The 21,592-nt window shown below is 46.3% G+C and overlaps 1 protein-coding gene across 3 annotated transcripts in view; it reads right to left on the bottom strand.

Annotated features, from left to right (window-relative positions):
• Positions 1–21,592, bottom strand: part of UBE4B (ubiquitination factor E4B) — a 35,942-nt gene that overhangs the window by 1,949 nt on the left and 12,401 nt on the right. Inside the window, exons 7-27 of one of the 3 annotated variants that reach the window (XM_027882507.1) lie at positions 20,753–21,142; positions 19,800–19,913; positions 16,488–16,629; positions 15,903–16,003; positions 14,712–14,826; positions 13,380–13,463; positions 11,967–12,023; positions 11,516–11,632; positions 11,325–11,423; positions 10,749–10,862; positions 9,697–9,895; positions 9,330–9,468; positions 7,486–7,585; positions 6,685–6,812; positions 6,209–6,307; positions 5,593–5,828; positions 4,740–4,866; positions 4,331–4,475; positions 3,132–3,266; positions 2,574–2,765; positions 236–410 (exon numbers count right to left, since the gene is read on the bottom strand). In XM_027882507.1, coding sequence (XP_027738308.1) covers positions 236–410; positions 2,574–2,765; positions 3,132–3,266; positions 4,331–4,475; positions 4,740–4,866; positions 5,593–5,828; positions 6,209–6,307; positions 6,685–6,812; positions 7,486–7,585; positions 9,330–9,468; positions 9,697–9,895; positions 10,749–10,862; positions 11,325–11,423; positions 11,516–11,632; positions 11,967–12,023; positions 13,380–13,463; positions 14,712–14,826; positions 15,903–16,003; positions 16,488–16,629; positions 19,800–19,913; positions 20,753–21,142 — 3,008 coding nt within the window. The remainder of the gene's footprint in view (positions 1–235; positions 411–2,573; positions 2,766–3,131; positions 3,267–4,330; positions 4,476–4,739; positions 4,867–5,592; positions 5,829–6,208; positions 6,308–6,684; positions 6,813–7,485; positions 7,586–9,329; positions 9,469–9,696; positions 9,896–10,748; positions 10,863–11,324; positions 11,424–11,515; positions 11,633–11,966; positions 12,024–13,379; positions 13,464–14,711; positions 14,827–15,902; positions 16,004–16,487; positions 16,630–19,799; positions 19,914–20,752; positions 21,143–21,592) is intronic. The other 2 variants (XM_027882508.1, XM_027882509.1) reach the window with 2 other exon arrangements.

Here is a 21,592-nt window from a genome sequence, read left to right as displayed (position 1 = left end):
GTGGGGTTTTTTTTACTGTTTTCAAGTACATGTAAGCAAAGTATGGCCAGGACTGGACAGCACCAGGGAATACCAAAGAGACTCTGAGTTCTCTGTATTTACTTACCTAATTAGCTGAAACAGAGCAGGATGCAAGGCTTCATAAATAATACCTAAGTTTCTATTAACATACAGAATTGAAGCAACAAAGCAAACCCCTCTTCTAGACAGTCACTGTTTAGCAAAGCCCACTTGCCTCTGAACTCATCCGGAGCATCGCTGTAATCAATCTCTGCACGGGCGTTCTTGGCAACAATTTCCTCCACCTTCTCTGCCAGCAGTTTGAATTTCTCTATTGCTATGGTGGACTTGATTCCAGCCTTTCTCATCTTGGAGATAACCTCCTCAAAGAGCTCTTTACTGTAGGACCTCTACAAGCCAAGCAGAAAAAGACAACCTTGCTGAGGGATAGAATCCTTAGCTGCCATAAAAATGCTAAAGATATTTTAATGCACTTCTAAAACTGCAGGGGAAGGGATCAATGAAACCTCAAGCTCACAGCAGAGTGAAAAGCAGTATGTAGTAACATTCCATCCAGCACCAAAAGGTCAGCTTTGGGGTAGACTTAGGATTTTTTTTTTAATAGTCATCACCCCTGTAGGACTGTTCAGGACCAAAAAAAGGCAACATCACCTAAAGAAAATGAGGAAGACACTCAGGGAGGCTGACTATAACTACCAGGATTGTTCCTTAGACAAAACATCTGTCTTGCCACTCTCCTGCCTGGATTATTGTTCTCACAAGTCGTGGCTGAAAATACAGCACAAAATGAATTTATTTTTTCAATTTCTTAACTTCTCTGTTAATGTGCAAGGCAGTACTGGGAAAGAAGTGATTCTTTCTCCTAATCCCAACAAGAACTAACAGAAAAGCCACCCCATGATGTTGCAAAAATAGCGAGGCAGCTCAGAGGGAGCGAATGCTGGAGAACTGCCAACCGGTGCAGTGGGAATATCCAGAGACACCAACTGCATGTCCTGTAGTTCCCACAAAGCAAGCACTGCTTTCATGTGGAAAACCAAGTTAGGGAAGGACTTTTGTAGCTGCTTCTGTTCTACAGACACCATTTTCTTTTAACTTCACAGTGCCATGTTTTGACATAAACCTTGAAATAAAAAAACGTTATTTACACTGCAGCGCAAGGTTGAATTACGTGACAAAACAAAACACGCTGAGTCTCCCGGATTTCTGCTTCCCTTGGGATTTTGGAAGTGTTCAAGGCAGCCTCACTTCTTTCATCTACACTCCGTGGCCCCAAGAGCTGCCGTTCAGCGCTCAGGACACACAGTGCCCACCCAAACTCCTTTGCAGCGCAGAGAACAGGGCTGTGGCAGCGTGCCCAGGGCTGCAGGAACGTTTGCAGGTTCCCTCTCCAGCCTGCTGGCATTTGCAAACGGGACATGTCTCAAAGAGACCGCCATGATCAAGCAACTTTTTGTTTGTTTTGTTTCATTCCCCCAGTACCAGCAGCCATTAACCAGCCACACAGTTCCTTGGTGTTTCTTTCCTGTCACCGACAGTTTCCAAGATACTGGGCACTTCCCCCCACTCCCTTTTTATGAAGGGCCACTTTGTTACTGCAGCTTTTTTGCAGTTCCCACACCCGCAGGCCTCTTTCTCTCGAGCCCCAGTGTCAGGGGGTGCATTTGCTGTGGCTGCCAGGGATGACTGATGGCAACATCCTCGCTCTCACACGTGTGAAACAGCACCAAAATGCACTCTGTGCTCGTTATACGCATGCAGATGCATCAGGTCTGTTTCAGAAGTGTTCCTGGTATTATCTGCAATTAACAGAACTCAAATAATTACAGGAAAACGACCGTGAGTTACCCCAGTACTGCTGCTTCACTAGACATGCAAGGACAGCCTCATGTGCTGTAAACCAGCTTCCAGTGGAGTTCAAGGAGCCACTGAGAACATTTTTCCCCCTCTGTATTTTGAAAAGTTTGTCTTGTGAGACACAGGCATGGACAGATGCAGTTCAGCAGCTGTGACAGCTCTGCAAGGACACAGAGGTGATGATATCTTATCTCACTGTTAATACTACCATGAGTTCAAAGGTGTCCTTAATTGTCTCATTCATGCTGTGCTTTGTCAGGTTATTACACAGCCATTTAATAAAGTGATATCAGAGAGGATACAATTTGCAACCTGTTAATCTAGAGAATGAACTTTGATGTGTTAAATGAGGCTCTTTGTCCCAGCGTCAATACTCCTCAGTCCTCCCATCTGCAAAGGGACAAAGTACCTCTGCTAATTTACATCCAGGCTGTAGCTAATAAGCAACTCAGGAAATCTCCTCTGTGTGTGTGAAGTGCTACAGATATTTATGTATGTTTATAAGTTTGCAAAACACTGGGAACACTCATCTACAAAGAGCAGACAGAAGGTGAGCAGAGATGATCTGCTGAAAGACGACAAACTGCAGGGGTAGAAGACAGAGTGGCTGGCAAATGAAACACTTCAAGGAAACTCTGCAGAGTCCTCTTTGTCCACAGTGCTTTTGCCCTTCCCCTCATCCTTCTGCAGCCCACCTGATCATCAGCAATTGCCTTAGCAAAGCGAGCACAATCCAGCTGCAGGTAAATGTCGGTCAGTTGGTCCAACAGCTTCTTTGGTTCAAACCCGTATTTCTCCGGGTTTTCGACTTTCAGGTCACGGCACTTGGGGCCACACAGTTGCTGTAAGTTAAAGTTCAACATAGCAGCCAGTCGTGGTCCAAGCTCCTACAAAGGCACAGAGATCAAAGTGTGAAGGTAGTGATAGTGAAGATTACCACTGGATTTACACACAGCAAGATCAGGAATTATTAACCAATCCGCCTTTCATTTGGTAGGCTTGCAGGAAGTGTCTGCTCTTAATGCATGTTTGCCATTAAAAATTGCCATGCAAACAGCTTCTGCCTAGAAGGATCACACCATCCCAGTGACTCAGGAGATGCTCTCACATCAAATAACATCAACAGCAATTAGGCTTTAATGAGCTGGAGAAAGGGGAGGAGGATGGAGCCCCAGTGCTACCAAACACTTCCAGGTTATTATCCAGAGATGTCAGAAAAGCAAGAAACCAACTTAAACCTGAGAAGGACTTACAGGTCTGAGAAAAGGCTTTTGGACCTGCTTGGTAAGGATATGGAACATATCAACAGTTTCTGTGGCCAGGGCAAGATACGAGCGGGACACGCGCTCGTCCTGCGCCAGCTGCGACTGCCGCGCCTGCTGCTGCTCCTGCAAACAAACACACGGGGGTTACACCTCCTGCACCCCACCCACACCCCACAGCCACGTTAGGGGGCTAGGCAAGAGAGCAGACAGCAGCTCAAACACACACGGGAGCCATCTCTGATCTGAGGTACCTGCTCCCTTTCACTGCCCAACCCCAGCGTCTGCACCAACCTTCCCGAGTTCTGCAGCTCTGGAGAATGAAAGCAAACGGCATCACAAGCCCCCACGGTTACCGAGTGTGTTTACATTCTCTAACTGCTCCTCGCAGCTGCAGAACTGGGTTATGCTTCCTTTCCATCCAAACGCCAATAACTTCAAAACCAGCTTGGGATCTGAGAGTCAAATGAGGTTCTCTCTAATTTATGCACCACATAAATAATAAACACTCCCCAGTGGAACCATCTGTAGATGATGAACCAGCTGATCTGGTAACTACAGTAATGGCTTTACCTTGCTGGTAGGCACAGGCAGGAAGAAAGGCTTCAGAAGAGCAAACCAGAATATGTTTAACAAACAAGATTTTATAGCTTTTCTTTTTTATACTTTTTGTTTGGGTGGTTTTGTTTTTTTTTTAAATCAATATCCTTAAAATAGAAATCCCCGACATTGGTGGGTCAGCACACACAATTATTGTTTAATCAGGCTCTGAGGTACAGGACTATAATTGTCTGCATTGAATCTACCAAGGATCAATGCATTTACAAAATAAAAGCTTCTACTCCTTGAAGTCAATTCAACTGGCGAGCATCTTCCCAAACCTCCTTCAGGAAGGTTAAAGTCTCGGTTTCTCCACTTAAGAATTAAGTGCACAGCAATTTGAAACTTTATGCTATTTCCACTCCACACCACTCTCCTTGCCAGGCACAACATAACCAGGAAGAATGCTGGGTTTCTGCAGAGTGGCATCCAGAGTGACCACTGGCAGCAGGAAAAAGCATCGAGAACTGCTCCTCACCAGCAGCTCGTTGGTGCTGCCCCTTATTAAAAAGTGGGGTTTAATGGTCTTGTATAAAAAAAAAAAAAATTAAAAATAAGTAAAGGGCACTTTGAAAAACAGCTCTGTTCACCCTGGGCAGAAGGTCCCATTGCTCTTTATTCTTCATCTCCTCTTGCACTTCATGGATACGTTTTAGGGACTCCAGACTCTCATCCAGCAAGAAAGTTGTGTCATTTATCAGCATGTTGATGTAGCGAACAAACTGCTTCCCAGAGCTGAAAACATCGAAACACAGGTATCACGGCAGAGCAGGTGGGCCTGCAGAGCACACTGCAACCCCAGCCACACTCCTGCTCCGAGCATTTCCAACAACTCCCACTCCCCAAGCCAAGGTGGTTGTGAGGTCCAGAGCTCAGCTTGGGAACACTGCAGTGCTACTGGGAGGGGTTGGCACGAACAGAGCCATGGAAAGCAGCATCACCCACTCCCAAAGGGCAGCCTGGCGGCAGGAGCAGCGTTGGACACAACTTCTTACTCACTTGAACTCCTCCATGAAGGTACCATGGTGGGCAATGTTCTGCCAGAGGCTTTTGAAGATGGTGCTGATGTGGTAGCGGATCGTGAACTTGTCGTAGAACTCGCTCGTGGCTCCGGTGTGTTCCACATCTGGAAAACAGCACAGACCCCAGGATTGGAATCCCAGCTTTCCCAGCAGGATTGCCCTGCAGCACACACCTCTCCCCACTGCCTCCAGGGGGATGAGCTGCAAGCACCACGCTCTAAGAGATGGAGTTCAATTTCCACTCAGAATTCATCGTATTCCCCATTGAAAGAAGCAGCACTGTCCATCTTCTACCCCAGACCCAACCTCATTTCTGAAGGAAAACCCTCAGAAACCAAAACTTTCTGCTCTATTCAACTCTGCTCTTCATCCCACAGCCTAAAATTTCACTAAGAAGATTCTGGGAACACTACAAAAATAGCTGGATTTATGGGTGCAAAAACTCTTCTGAAGCACCTGAATCTACAGGAGCAGCAAAACTACAACGGGGAGTTTTGAAATTCCAATACTGCCTTACAAGCAAAGCAAACCAAAAGCTTTAATTCTGGAATCCAAACACCACAAAACCAACTGTCACATCAATCTACAGTGCTGCACAGTGCACAGCAGCCTGGGGAAGAACTGGAATTCTCAGGGTTCCATCCAGTGCTGTTACCCCAATTCCTGAACAACAAAGCCTTGTCTTCACAAGGCCCAAGATCTACCAATTTTGGGGTTTGCTGGGGTTTTTAGTTTTGTTTTTTTTTCCCAATGGTTACCACATCAAACACAACCTCTGGCCTTCAAATACTCACCCTGTGCACTCAGTGAGCTACAGACGAGGCACTTACCCGTGTAGAACTTCATTAACGAGGGGACCAACAATTTGGTGGACAGAGGGTGGTTCTCAATCATTTCAAAGAACTTCTGTGTGCGGGGCTGCACGGCTGGGTTTGTCATGAACATCACCTCCACCAGCTTGGCCACCAGGTAAGGATTTCGGATGTAGTTCTGGTTGCACAGCATCACAACGAGGAACATGACGATGTCCTGAGTGCAGGGCTCATACAGCACCTGAGGAGCATATCTGGGAACAGGGAGACAGGGAAAACTCAGTGCAAAACCCCACCCTTCATGTTCTGCTCCTTAAGCTCTGGCTTTATAAAAATACTATTCTAGTGAGGATTTAACATATCACAAGATCAAAAGGTCTCACTGCAAACCATAAAGAAAATTCCTGGGGAGGGAACCCAACTGTCTTCCAAGAAATAGGTAGGTTGGAAGCTCACCTGGGCATTGCAGCTGCAGCAATGCTGCCTTGCCACACTCTCCTGGCTGCTGTTCAAAACCAGAACATTATCTACAGAATAAATATAAAACTACTTCTGCACCCTGAACTTATGCATGTGCCACCTGCTACAGGGGCAAGTGGTAGCACAGGTTTCCTTCAGATATAACTTTACTTACTGTACAATAAAAAATAAAAATTCAGCAACATCTTCCACGTAAAACTCTGGCAATGCTGCAAATACCTTCGGGACCTCAGGAGTTAAAGGCAATTTAATGCTGTAGAGTAAAAGAGACAACAAACAGGACAGGGAATCAGCAGGGGTAAGCACAAAGGGCCCTGTGGTGTCCTATGGAATTTTCCTATGGAAACACTTTATAAGAGTGCTGAAACTTATTTTCTTAAAATTCCATGTCAGTGCTTCAAGGGTCCCAAAATAGCTGAGGCTGCCCCCCCAAACCCAACTAAGCTGAAACTCTAATAACACCCCGATTCCATGCAAGAATTGACATGGCACTGACATAAATAAAGTAACAACACACAACAATGCAGAGACTGTAAATGAAAATCGTTCTACAACTGCTAAATTCAGTGAGCAATCACACAGGGGCTGAGGTGCCTCTGCCAGGACTTACACAGACAATGCAGCACTCACTTGGGGTAGGCAGGGTCGAGGATGCGGAGCATCAGCTGGATCACCATGCCATAGAAATTCAGGCATCTCCTGAGAAAGTTTTCATCCAGCAAACCGGCATCTGCACAGGCCTTGCACCTCACCAGTTTCTGCAGAACAGGCACACAAACACTAACCCAGGGCCAGGCCCAGCCTCTCCCAGCTGATCAACAAACCCCTGAGCCATCACAAGCACCCAGGGGCTGTTCCTCAGCACACCCATCTCACACCAGCCAGTCAAACACACCTCGCTCAGCTGCAGGGGCACCCTGCCTTCCCAGGCTTTGTGGGGAAAATCAAAGAAGAAACAAAGGTATCAAAGCGGGAAATTCTGCAATTCAAGTCATTTTGGTGCTGCAGCTCAGGACATTTGTGCCAATTTGTGGTAGGAGGACCTGAGCAATACAAACCTTCCAAAAGAGCAGCCCAGTTAACTCATCTGGGCAGGAACTGTGGGAGATTGGGGACTGCATAGTTCCTGCCTGGGCATGGACTGTGTACTCACAGCCACCTCTGAACAAAGCACAACCCCTTTGCTCTCTCCCCATTAAAAAATAGAGTTCTCTTCTTTCTGAAGAACACTAAGTTAATTTTGGTGCTATTTTGAACCTTAAAGTCACCATTGATGTCATACTGTGTCATCTCCTGCAGCACTCAGGAGGGTCATGGCTTCAAACCCCCCATTTTCAAGCCTCATCAGTGAGAAGTGGCATTTGAACATCAAAAGTCAACACTCTGACAGGCTACACAGGCATTTAGTCAGGAACTGAATCACTTACAGACCTTGAGCTGTGTCTTGCAGCGTTTCAGCATCTCCCGATGCCTGGTGGCCAGGGGGGAATCCTTCCACTGACTTTCGTTGTTCTTCAAATCTTCCACAGTCCTGAAAGGCAGAGGGGAAATGTGTCATTGCCAGGCACTTCACCTTCCCACCTGCCAAATACCCAGGAAATGTGGGCAGAGCTGGGGAAAAGGGCTGATCCTTTCCATAGAAGTCACCCGTGGGCACGACAAGAAAAAGGAATTGCTTTTGTAAATGCAGATGAAACATCTGCAGGGCCTGCACTCAGAGGCACCACACACACAGGCTCCAACATCCACCCCTGTCAGGAACACTAAAGGGATGGGACACACAGGGGCTCTATCCTGCCTTACAAACTGATTTTATCCACTGTACTATAAAAAAAAAAAAAAGGGGAAATTGCCTTTTTTGTTTTGTTTTTGAGGTTTCTCCCCCGCCCCTCTGAAGTCTATGGTCATGCTAAAGGAAGGTTAAAATGAAGAGAGAATTTAAATGTACCTGACACACACCACTTCTACCAAAACCCCCCCCTATTCCCATTTGTGAATCCTTTCTAGGAAGGGCAGCTGGTCAGAACAGAGCTCATGCGCTGAACTGCATCAGCACAGTCCTTTTCATCCCTTCTCCCAACACAAATCCTCTTCCACACCAATCTCTGCCTGAGCAGACAAATTTCCAGTGTCATTGCTTCACTACCAACACCTGAAGACACTGCCCAGTGTTGCAGCTGAGCAGCTGCTGGAAAATGCTGAGCCCTGAGCTGCTGTCAGGACAGCCAAGAGCTCCTCACTCTGCACCCTTGGACAACCAGTGCTGCATCAGCAGCTCCTGGGCAACAATTCTAAATAAGGAAAAAGCAGCAATGCCTTTTTCAAGCCAACATATGGCCTTTTTACAAGGAATCCACAGGCTGTTTATAGGAAAATACTTTTCCCTTTAGGATACACTGCCTCTTCCCGCTCCGCTCCCTGCAGCTTCCCAGGTTCCTGGCCTGCATGTGCCTCCAAAATGAAATCACTTCAAATGCAGTCCAAAAATCCAGTCGTGAACTCATGGCATTGCTGCCAAGGAACATTTACCAAAATGCAGTGAGTGCAATTATAAACAATGGAAAATACCCACGATACCAAAATCTGGTCTAATTTTAACAGAGTATTCTTTGACATTCAGCAACTACACAAATCTATTGGAATTTGTCAGGAGGAATGGAAAAAAGGAGTATCCTCATGCCAGCATCACAGTGCATGTGTTAGTTGGGACTTGTTTTAAAACAGTAAATCATGTGCTGAATTACATGTGCACCAACAACATCAGGAGGTTTCTGCTGAAGGCAGAGTGTGATGAGTTCTCCCATCTCAGGAGCTGAGGGGAGAAAGGGAAATAATTTCTGGGACATTCAGAGCAGCTCAGGCACGACTAAGGAAGTCTTGTTTCTGAAATCACATCAGACATGGAGCTGTACATGCACTGCTCCAGCTGCCAGAGAGCCTGAGGCACTGCTGACCTGCCAACCACACCACAGGTTATTTTAATTAACAGTGCTAAGTATCAAAATGATCTGAAGAGAGTTATCTTTTAAATAGAATGGTCCTCTCACCAACAGCCTCCACCTCACTATTACCTGAATTCCTGATTGAAGCCACAGTCCCTCAACACACCCACAACCCCCCAGGACCAAAAGCAGCAGCAGTACCAGGTGCTCTGGGGTGATCTGAACTCAGCAACACCTTTACCCAAACTGTCCCAACTCCATCAGTTAGTGGAAAGAAGAGCACTCTGGGGGCCGGCAGGACCCTCAGGGGCAGCAGAAAATCCAGCAGCAAACCTGTTGAGCTCCCTGATGGCTCGCAGCCTGCGGATGTAGCGCCGGCAGCTGGGCAGGATGGACAGGTGGTGGGCGTGCAGGGTGAGGAAGAAACATTCTGTGGGGAATTTGGGCTCAGAAAATGGAGACGGATCCCTGTCTAGAAAACAAACATACAAACAAAGAGGAGAGGTGAATAAAGGACAAAAATGAACTGCCTCATCTAGGGGTGAGACCTCGAACTCAGCTTGTTTTAGGACAAGGGAGAGCAGACAGCACCGAGGAAAGGGATTCAGGAATAGGGGAATTGCTTGCTGGGATCAAGTACTTCCATGTACCTCCACAGCAGAACCAAATGGCACAGTAAATGCTTAATAAGAGTACTAACAAAGTTCAGCAAGCCAGGCTGCAACATCCTCCATTGTTGCTTTCACTCGTGTCTCGTCCGTGGGGAGCTCGATGCGACACCTGGGGTGGAATATGTACATGGGATCAACCGTTTCCAGCTTGATCTTCGTGCTCAGCTGCTGCAGCACCCAGAGGAAGTTGAGCATGAAGCCATCTGTGGACACCAGACGATCGTCTGTCTGTGGGGGGAGAAAGCAAAGGGCTGAGGACAAGCTGAGAAGCACAAGGGTTGTTTAACATCAGAAATGGGGAGCGTGGCTCTGTCAGGACACTTGTGTGGCAATGGGGTCAGTCACTGCCTCACATATCTTCAAGAACATTAAGCAAACGTATAAAAAAGAAGCAGAAAATGACCTAAGAAATTAAAGGGGCCTCTTTGGAGAATGGTTTGCCCACAGATACAGAGAGCAACAGGAGAGCTTCAAATAGTTGCTGAGCTTCAGGTCATAAATTTTATCTCAAGTGTAGGTTCTGTTACTTCCTGAAGGGAATTTCACAGAAATACTCCCTGCAATGGTTCCAAATGTTTGCTTTTGAAAAGGGGACTTGAAGACAACAATGATCAGCTTCAGCTGTTCAGGACTCACACACAGATTTTACCACAGGAAATGAGGGAGATGCATTAATTAAACAATGGCACAATCCCATCCCTGGTGTGTCACTGGAGCCAGGCCAGCTGAGATCTACAGACACCCCACCAGCCCCAGCACCTCACCAGCTGGCAGAGCTGCTTGGCAGACACAGCCAGTTGGAAAGAAGCCTTCAGAGATGGGGCAGGGGGAGTGCAAAGCTTTAAACACCTAATACAGAACCTCTGCTGATGAAGTGACATCTCAGCCCTGACAGAGGAGATAAACTGACAAAACAGAGGGATTTCAGAAATGAAGGATGTATTGAAAGGACCAAGACTGAGGACAGGGCACTCAAATCCTTCTGTCCTCTGTTCTAGACCACCAATGCATGAGCTACCCAGAGATATTTGGGGATGGATGAGGGCCATGAATCACAGGAAGGGCATTTCCTTTTCTTTACCTGCATTTGGGCCTTTTTCATGTTGGCATTGACAACAGCTGCCATGTAGCCCAGAGCTGCCTCCCTGGTCTCCCCGTTCAGCAGGACACTGTGCAGGATCTTGAACAGCTCTTGCTGCAATTTCAAACAAACGTCCTTGTCAGGCTGCACCCCCTTCCCAACATCCCAGCCCTGCCTTCTGTTTGCATTTTTGTGTTCTTCGAATTCCACAACACTCACTAAAACTTCTGGTAAGGTCTTATTGTCAACTTTCTCTGCAGTAGTTACACAAAAGATGTAAACACAAGACTAGTGTGTAGTGACACAAAACTAACACAGTGTTTATTTACTCATCCTTCCACATGAACTGCAGCCTGTGACTAACTGAGCTGATATTTTCTGAATTGGTTCACAGCCTTAGAGAAATATTTGCAGCACTCTATTTTTTTTCCCCCCAATTCCTTTCAGCCACATCCCAAAAAACATTTGTGGCTTAACACAGCAGCCCATTTTTTTAGATTATATTCCTCATCTGTGCCAAGACCAACCCCCCCCTCCCCATCTCCTGCATTTTTTTAGAGCAATGAGCACACTTACCCTTGCTAATTCCAGGTAATGTTGCAAAGATTGGCTGACAACCCGGGTGTTTTCAAGAGTGATGGCAGGCCCTGAGAAGTACTTTTCAACTACTTTGTTCTGAAAGGAAATATTGGCAAATGGATCAAATGTATTTGGGGAAGTAGAAAAACCCCCACCATGCTACTGTCATCATCCTCCTGTACACTTACATCATCTTCAGCAAACACAGAGAGACTGAAGAAGGCTCCAAGGTAGGAAAGTCTTTGCAGTTCTCTTCCTGCACCTGTGCTTAAAGATTTAGGCAACCACAAGGGCAAAGAGACAACCTAAAAACAGGAGAAAGAGCAAGTTCTTCAAGGCTGCCGTGTCAGCCCTGCTGCTGTCACTGCCCGTGTCTGCCACAGCCCCCACCCTGCCGCGCTCAGTCATGCTGAGGGCCAAGAGCAAACCCCTCCTCAGCACCCCAGCACCCAGCAACTCCTGTTTGTCCCAGTTCTCCTCAAGTCTCAGGGGAAAGGATTCCCTTTCCCAGCTTCATTCAAACCCCTGTTTCACATGAGATGCTGCAGAGCCTGGAGCTCTGGAGGACATTATCAGTGTAGATTGTACAGCACCATCACCAAACTGGGTGATGGGGTTCTTCTACCTTGATGCACTTACCAAACTGCACATGGGGTGTGTTTTCCCAAACTTGATTTCACAAAGTTCACATAGTGCCTACAAAGAAACCCCAGTAAAAATCACTTTTGTGAGTCATTCCTGAGCAACCTGTCTGCAAAAAAAAAAAAAAATCAAGCCTCACGGGGCAAACTGCTGCAAGAGCCCAACCTCTCTCCCTTGATCAGTGGAAAAACCTCGCTCCCATGGTGAGCAGAGGGAGAGCACACCCTGCTCCCATTTCAGTTTTTACCTCTGCTCCAAGTGGTCTCCAAAAGGCCAAGGTGTCTCCCAGAATAATAAATTATGGCTCTTATTTCAAAAATTAGCTGTGTAAATTGCTGTTTGCTCAGAGCATGACAATGCCCCTGCTGGGCTCCTGAGCCACCACATCAAACCCAGCAACAATAATAAATGGGGCAATTGTTCTGTCCATACACCAAGGCCTTTGTCTTCTGAACCAGAGTGGAAAAATGTCAACTGGACACAGAACTCGGGAACAAAGAACCCCATCCAAGATCTCTAACTCACTCTCAACTGCAGCACAGAAAGGAGAAGGGCAGTTGTACCAGAGAATTGTGGAACACAGAAATGCTGGTGGCCTTCTGTATTCTGAGTTCTCACTCCTCAGTTCCACTGCAGCTGGAACCTGCTATCCCACCCCCTGCTGCACACTGTGCCAGCCCCCCAGTCCAGCTGATTTCCTGAAGTGCAAGTTAAAGCTGAGGTGTCTTTTTTGGCACCACACACTGAAGATCCTAAAATCTGAAGGTGTTAGTTGACAGTGCTCAATTTACCAAGATCCAGACTACTCGTGGTGGCCAAACACGCCTGGCAAAGAGCGCTTTGGTTTGTCAATAAGAGCAGCAGGAGGGGAGCAGAGCTAGGACTGAGGATGTACTTTAAAAAAAACCCTAAAAATAAACCCCTCAGCTTTTCAGCCAGGGAATACTATGATGTTTTCCCCAATTCAAATATTTTTGGGGTTAATGCAACAGATCTGAGTTTCCCCCAGACAAAAGTGAGTCCAGCATGCACTGGTAGGGACGTTGGCTGGTATTCCCCAGACACGAATTGAGAGGAGCTCGGCAGGATTTTATAACCAGCCCCAGTATTCCAGTTCTGCATGATGAAATCCAGACATTGGGTTCATCTTATATCAAGCAATAAACACAAACATCTGAGCAGATCCCCAGAAAAAGTGTTCATTAAGCTTTAAGCCATTACTGGCCTCACACTCTACCAGATTTTTAATGTTCTTTTACACATCTCATACCATATTGAGCTTCCAACAGTTTCATATCAATCCACTAACCAAAAGAGTCCCCAAAATGTTGACGGTCCACTACCTTGTATAGAATCTGCATGTTATCAATGATCATCAAGAAACTGCTCCCAGCAATGGGCAGTCCTTACCATCAGGGGGTATTTAAAATTGTCACTGTCCAGGGAGCACTCTTTGGAAGCTGCAGCCAGGCCTTGTAAGATGGGAATAAAGATCTGTAAAAACACAAGTGGATCAACTTTATTCAAGATACAGGAAACAATCCAGTGACCCTATTGCTGAACACAGCTCAAAGCGCCTGTTCATTCTCCAAATACTGCAAGTTACACAAAAGCAAACCCAAGATATCTTCTTTAAAGTTCTTTAAATCAGCAGGTGCAGTCGTGTCCAGGTGCCCAACAACCTGACTGCCCAAAGGGGTAATCACTGGCTCTGCACTTGGGGTAATAACACAGCTCTCATTTTGCAGGATGTGTAAGTTGGGAAGGATAATAAGCAGCAGTCAAGGGTTGTTAGGAAAGAGGAAGTGACTTGACAGGAACTTATTAATCAGAAGTAATTACACCCATTTAGTGAGTCCCAATCACGCAGATCTGACAACCATTACCCTCACAAAACAAACCAACAGTAATCCTCCAACAGGAACAAGGTGACACACTGAATTTTGAATTTAAAGTATATTGTGTTGCTTCCATAGAGGGACAAAGAAAACATGAACTCCTATCAGGGGAAAGGACTGCAGAGGTGCCCCTGGGCTCCAGCCAGAGGAAGGTTCTGCTCCCCAGGGCAGGTGACCTTTAACACTTTTATAACCACTTTTTGACAGTCTTAAATGTACTTTCAACTGCCTGAACCTCTGCTAAAAGGAGTTCAGACAGCAATATAAATCATTAACAGGTACTGGCACTGCACAGAAAAGTTCTCATGTCATTCTTTTCGAAACTGGAAGGAACAAACGCCATTCCCAAGGCCCCTTTACAGCCATCCCACAATATTACAGGGCTAATTAGGGACAATGACAACCTTTCTGACCTGCTCTACAGCACATGGGCTAGAGAGGTTTGCTAGTTTTGTATCTCAGTGAACTCCTCTGACACACAAAATAAACCATTTTCAGTCATTTCCTCTGTAAAATATGAATTACTGGGCTGGGACTTGTAAAGTGCTGTTAAAGCCTTAGATGCCAACTATTAAAGATGCAAAGAGGGCTAAGGATTGCAAAATGGAAAGCACAATAAATCTGCCTTAGTAGGGCTCCAGCAGATTGCTTACAGGTACATTTTTTAGGGAATTTGTACCAAAGGATGAAACCCAGGATCAATCTTGCAATATATTCATCTCAACAGCAGCGTGTGCTGCTTATTAACAAACACTGCAGGATCAGCCTCTGGGAATCCTCTCCCTGGGATGCTGCAGTGACAGAACCACCTGCTGGGGCTGCTTATCTGTTACCTGAGCCTTACCTGTTTGAACACCTCTTCATCCTGATAAGTTGTTCTCACCAGTTCCTGGATGAAGCCAAAGGGGAGGTTCCTACACAGCATGTATGGTACCAGCAGAGACTGCTGCTGCAATGACCTTTATTCGCATTAGAAATAAAAATCAAGATCCAAACCTACTGATGACTTGCAGTAGCATTTGCAAAACTGTCAGAGCAATCACAGGTAGGGATGTGTCTGGGAGCACGTTAATCCATGTGTAGATACAACTATTCCTCCCTGCTCTTGTCTGCCTGGGGAGAGGTTCCTCTAAAATAGGTGCTCTGTCAACCCCACACTGCAGTTAATGGGGCTGGAAGAAAACAGCAGCTTCTTGGTTGCCCCTTCTACCCCTTCTCTGATGAAAAAAAACCCTTTATTAGGCTCATCTACTGAAGGAACAACATTGATTTACAGGTGTTTTTCCAGATTAAAGAAAACAATTAGTCCTTTCTGAATTAAATAGTCCTAGGATTTTTTTTTAAGTATTTTTTTCCCTTATTATATATATAAAACTTATTCTAATGCCAACACTGGTTCATGTAAAGACAAAACTAATCTCAAAGCACAGGCAATAACTGGTGCACCTTTGAAGATTACAGAAGTGTTCTCTGAGGACACAAATATAAAATCATGTAGATTTTTGTAAAAATCACATAATATCCTACTTAAAAAAATCTTTTTACTGTTCCAAGCAGCCCAGCTGCTGGTTAAACAACTGCACTTGGAACCTCAGAGTGGGGATTTGGTGCAGAAAGCCCCCAGACAGCTCTGCACTGCAAACCTGCTGGGGTAACCCTGCAGCAAACAAGGGCTGTGTCCCTTCAGCAGGTTTGCCCACACATTTTAAGGCTGTTGGGCAGAGGCAGCTCTGCTGGGGACTGACTGCACAGGAGCAGTGCCCCAGCAATCTGTAAATAAAAACACTGCAAGCACAAGGCAAGGCAAAAACCAGCCTGGTTAATTCGCATCCCCCTTTCAAACTGCTCTCATCAACCTGGGCGATGGAAACCCAACCACGAAACGCTCCGAGTCCCTTCCACCAAAACATCAGTGAGGCAACAAACTCCTCCTCTGGCACACAAATCTCCTGCTCTGAAAACTGCCTGATGCTCTCATCCAACCCTCAGGAGAGACAGAGGAGCCTGGAACACCACAAAGCCCCGCTCTGTTTACCTTGGCTGTGTCAGGGATCCCTGGAGCACCAGAGCGGCGTGGGAGATGCACTGGGATCGGATGTTGCTCAGTAACTGGCTGACTGTTGGCTGGCTACACATCTGACAAAAACAACTTCAGCTTAGTACCAAACCAGAGCGTGGATATGGGACAGACAGGAAATGTGGGGCATTTCTGTATTTGTGCAGCATAAATGTAACCTGCAAACGAAGCTTAGCACTTAAAGCACTTAAGCTTGGCTAAAAACCTGCCAGATTACAGATCAGTAGTGTTGGTTGGTTGCTTTTTTCCCCCCAGACTACTGACAGGAAGATGGTCTCTCAAAAATGTGTTTTACATGGAATAAACTTGGATAAAATGCAGGAGGTCAAAAGGGGAAGGATCATTTCTAACACAGTGCTTATTTAAGATATATATATACGTGATTCAAATACGATGAATTAACAGGAGCCAAAGGTATCTAATAAATTCTATAAATCTATTTCTACAACAAAGCCATCAGGGAGGAACTCTCATTTCCCACCAGTGGGTAAGAGGAGTGTGTGTGTGTCAGCACTGACACAATCTGACTCATCTGTAACGTACCTTTGGTGCTTTTCTCTCCTCTATTCCCACTCTGTCAAAACACTCGATGAGGTAGTTCAGCATCTCTGTCTCCTTACAGTTCTCAATGGTGAAGTGGTCACTGCAGGAATCGGAAACACTCGAGCTGCCAGAGCCTCCCATACTTCAAAACACACAGAGAGCAGAAACAAGGCATGAGGGACAGCTCTGCACTTGGGCACAGTCAAACAATTCACCAGCTCCTCCTCTGCCAGTGCTCTGCACACTCCATCCCATCACACACAGGGCTCAGCAGCTCAGGGGGTTCTGGGGGGATCTCCAAGCACAGCTTGTCCAACCCTGGAAGCTCAGAGCTGTTCTGAGACTGAACAATCAACCTCCCCATTGACTGACAGACAGCAGGGGCATGACTGCAAGGGCACTCAGTGAATCTCTGCACTCTCTGGAGCAGTGAATTCTCACCTGGCATCACCAGAAAGGACAGGCTTTGAGCTGCACCTGCCACAACAGCTGGGACATCAGGACACCCCAACCCCCCACACTGCAGTGCAGCCCCTGCACAGGCTCCACAGCCAGCACCAACCACAGCAGGAACTCCAAACCCTGCCAATACCACCGAGCCAGGGAGGGCAGGAGCCTCCCCCTGCCCAGGACAGGCCTGGGCTGGCACACAGGGCCACACACACCTGATGTGCCCCAAGGAAGGAGAATAAACAAACCAGCAGGCGATACAGCCACCCCACTGCTCCTTCAACACTCCCACATCATTCCAGTTCCCTCACAGTAAAATAAACCATTTCTTTAAGTGGCACAGCAATGGGGGGGGAGGGGGGAACCCACTGATACTGTAAACACAAAAACTAAACCCACAAACCCAAACCCATCCTTGAGATCGCAGAGAAATGGAACCCAAGCGAGAACAGCCCCACCGCTCTCAATCTCAGACTTGTTATCCCTGCTGAATTCTTCTCTCCAGAACAGCTTGGCAAAGCTAATTAAAAGCAAAATCCTCATTTTGCAAAAGAGAATGAAGACATGATATAGTCACTTTATGGAAATGAAAAGTTAAAAATAGCAGTTTCGTGGATGGGCTGCTGCAATTCCCCAAGCAGAGTCTGTGCACGGGCGGGGTGGATTTAAATGAAACCCAATTTATAAGCCCCAGATCCTTAACTGGAAAACAGGAGTGTTTGTTTCCTTAAATGCATCTTTCTAAAAACCACGTTTAAACCTGCAAACTCTCAAAAGTGGAATTTCCTTTAAACTGTAAAATAATTTACATTTTTATCACCAAGCTGTAGAAATCTGTTGTGCAAACTCCACAGTCCAAGCGATAAATCAGGGAAAGGTTATTACTGCTCAGCATCTGGGAGCTCAGCATGTCAAGAAACACAACATTCTAATAGCAGCAATCTCTGTTTGCAGAGAGATGTTTTCAGTTATCCAATTAAAACTTATCCACATCAAACACAGCTCCATTGAAATAGCGCTCAGTAACCACAAAATTATGCCCTTTTTTTTTTTCTACAGTCTCTCTTTTAAACCTCTTGACTTCTCACATTCAGCTTAAAAAAATACTCTTTTAAGAAAGTAAATGTGTATGAAAAACCTACTCGTTCTCTAGTTGGTAATTCTGTTAATGATTCCACTGCAGCAGCAACTCAGATGATTCCAACATCCTTCACTCATGTATTGAAGGCCTCGGTGCTTCCAAAATGCAAGAGGTTGCATAATTGTATGGCCACTGTGTTTATAATTTAACTACCAACTCACTGCTGGCTGCAAAATGCCAGGACAGAATAAACAAATGAAACCCCAGAAGCACAGCAGGAATCCTCTCCAAAGCTCGGCAGCTCAGGCCAACATTTGGACTCAGTCGCCAACAGGAGAATAATTAAACAAAACAGCGGGGAAAAATCATCCTAAATTCCACCTACAGCACAGGCCCACACCCACCATACCAGGATCCTCTCCTGAAATCACACTGGGATGGAGGAGATGCTGCTTTGGAAGGTGTTGCAGGTCCCAGGGACAGCAGCAGCAGAGTCCCCACACAGCCAGCAACACTCAGAGAAACCCGTGCAGGGGAAGATCTTTCACACCGAGTGTTTTGGGGCATTCCTTGATGTCCAAAGGCACTTCCCAAAGTCCTGTTGGCTTCATTTTAGGAGGCTCAAGCAATGACAATTCCCTGAGTTTTGCTGTAAGTCAAATCCTTGCAACCTCCCAGTTGTTCCACGTGTGTGTGGCCTGGAAAACTCCCACCTGGCTTCCCTTTCCCTCCTGGAGGTGGTAACTGCCCCCCTGGGCTCGAGGCCAGGCACAGACCCCTCAGATCACCCTCAGACATGACTTGGGGGCTGAATGCTCACAGAAAATGATCAACACTACTGAGACTACAGAAGTATCACTTTGGACAAAAATCTTCCTAAAATACACAGGGTTTATATAAAACATTCAATCCTTTCTCCAGGTTGGGTTGATCCAAGAGAATGGGGCGTTTCTTTGGGAAAATATTTCTGTATTAGCCAAGATACTGAAGGATTACTCTGCAATGGAATGTAGAGCTAGAGAAGGTCTGACCCTGCACTCAACATTTCCTAAAGCTTTTTTCCCCCCTGGCATCCCCAGTGTTCTGCAGGTGCTTGCACAGCATCTGCCCAGCTCCAAACCAGACCTCACCACTGTCAACTCTCATTTGCTTTTCACATATCTTGATGTCACACAAATGAAAGGGCTTTGCTGCACCACTCACAGGTCTCTGTTTTATAGTAAAATAGTCAATTCTTCACCCTCCTTTCTTGGCTGTCGCAGCTCCATCAGCCTCTGCCACAACTTTGCCAAAGGACCAGTTTAAGCTTTCAGGTGTTTTTTGTCACAGGCTAAAGGGATGATCCTCAGCTGTCAGGCAGCAATGAATCTTCAAAGTCACACTGCTTATTTGTCACTGTGTCTATTCCCACATGTTAACCTCTGTCCTCATTTCCCAGCTTTTCCCAGGAAGACAAACACGACGTACCAGCCAGTGAAAATCACAGCCATGGGCAAACACAATTCCTTCTGCTCCCAGAGCTGGGGAGGAGCTGCACTCCAGCAGCACTGCAGGAACCAGGCTCACTAAGGGACAGGATGATGAGCATTTACCTTGCTCAGCTCTTCAAAAAGAGCTGACTAACTGCACTCATGACACTTGTTTATACACCACCCTGACGAGGCAGCCAAGTCACCTCCCTGCTTTAATTCCCCACCTTACTTTGAAGATCACTTGACACTACACAGGCTGTTAGTTCCTAAACAACCAAACATGCAGGTTACATTCTCTTTCTCAGATACCTGGACCCAAACTGGACACAAGAAAAATCATCATCTTCATTGTCTTCGTCACTACTGTCCTCAGACACATCAGAAACGGCAAGGAGGAGGAGGGAGAAAGGGTTGTCGTACAAACTACCACAACAAAAATGGAAAAGGCCATCAGATTCTTTTCAAGCCAGAAGGAAAAGTAAATGGTAGCTTTTAAGTCTGTCAGAAATCACCTTCTGTAAACATGCAGGCAGTGGGTAACTCCATGTTAGTGAAACCAAGACCATACTAACATGCTCTGTTACACTGCCACACGTTATTCAGGTATCAGAAACACCACAGATTTACAGCCCAAAAATTGAAAAAGAATTTTTCAGACCCAGTAAAAAGTGAAGTGGAATGCTTAGACATGACTGAATAATGAGTATCACCATCCTAAGCTAGTGAACTTTAAAGCGATGATCTCAAACCCTTGTGTGCTCTTTTCTCCCTCCTGCAGGGACAAGGGATTCCAGGAGCAGCCAACAGAGGAAATGCAGTGGTACTTGGCCTGGCACTCTGAAATAGGCTGATCTGTAATTTAAATCTGTGCACCAGGGAATTCAATCTGACCCAGCCCAGCAAGTAACAGCTTTCAACAAATTAACCAAAGCCCTTCTGAGGAAACCTCCTCAGAGCAGGAGGTTTGGTTGGTTTACCCAACTGAAAGGAAAGCTCCCAGTTCAACTGGAATGGATGCCCCAAGAGGAGGCAACGGGAACCCCACTGCTCCTTTTAGTAATCCCCTCACACCTCAGGTGCTGGCACAAGCAGGTGGCACGTCGTGGCACAGGCAGCGGGTTAGCGAGTCGAGCTGTTAGAGCAAACCAAACACAGACACCAGCTCGGGGTGAGTGGGGTGAGCTCAGCACGAACACGAGTCGTTCCACACTGCCCACGGTGCCCCCCCTGCACAGCACACCCCACACTGCCCTGGGCAGTACCTAGGAGGGATCCTGCTCGGCAGGGAGGGACGCCTGCGCCAGGCACCGGGAGAAGCGGGAGGCAAAGCTGGGCCCGTGGCCGGGAGCCTCTGCCTGGATGTGATGACTGGCATGGCTGGAGGGCTTGGAGAACCGGATGGGATGGAAATACTCAAGGAACGGGGGGTGGAAGAAGCGGAAAAGCCTCCGGGATGGGCCACAGTGTAGGGCCGGTACCTCGGAGAAGGCGGCTGTGTCCAGGAGGGGCTTGTGGCTGTGAGGTGAGAGCTGACAGGAAGGGGAGGCACAGCTGTGCTGGCAACTGAGCTGGCTGGTGGGGTAAGAGATGAACCAGTCATTGGTACATAGCTTGTGAAATTGGTAGGAGGAGCTGGACTAGTCCCATAGAGACTAAACCAGTTACAGGGGAAAAAGAAAAAAAAAAAAAAAAAAAAAAAAAAAAAAAAAAAAAAAAAAAAAAAAAAAAAAAAAAAAAAAAAAAAAAAAAAAAGCAATGATTTAGGATATGCAGAAAAAGAGTGGAAAAGATAAATGAGCAAGAGAAGTCCTTGCTCTTCTGATGACTCTTCAGCAATATTTCTGCAGTTCACACACATTATTCCTTTCTACTGTTGTTGAACAAAACTACGTCACAATCTATACACCTCTAAGAGTCACGGCCTTCGTGGTGCAAGGTGGGGATACTCCTCAGCAGCAAAGAGTTACAGGGCTTGGCTCTACCAAATACACCTCTAGCCGTGGCAGTGTAATCAAAAACGGTGAAATGGAGGAACATTCACATGGAAAAGAGTGAAAAACTTTCAAAATCCATTCTATTTATCGTTCCTGGGACACTTCTAG

The sequence above is a fragment of the Empidonax traillii genome, unplaced genomic scaffold, assembly GCF_003031625.1.
Source record: "Empidonax traillii isolate 1590-97213 ecotype Southwest subspecies unplaced genomic scaffold, ASM303162v1 scaffold106:size2091409, whole genome shotgun sequence".
In the NCBI taxonomy this organism is placed as follows: domain Eukaryota; kingdom Metazoa; phylum Chordata; class Aves; order Passeriformes; family Tyrannidae; genus Empidonax; species Empidonax traillii.
The sequence above is the reverse complement of the archived record's forward strand: the minus strand, read 5'-3'. Positions and strand labels throughout refer to the sequence as shown.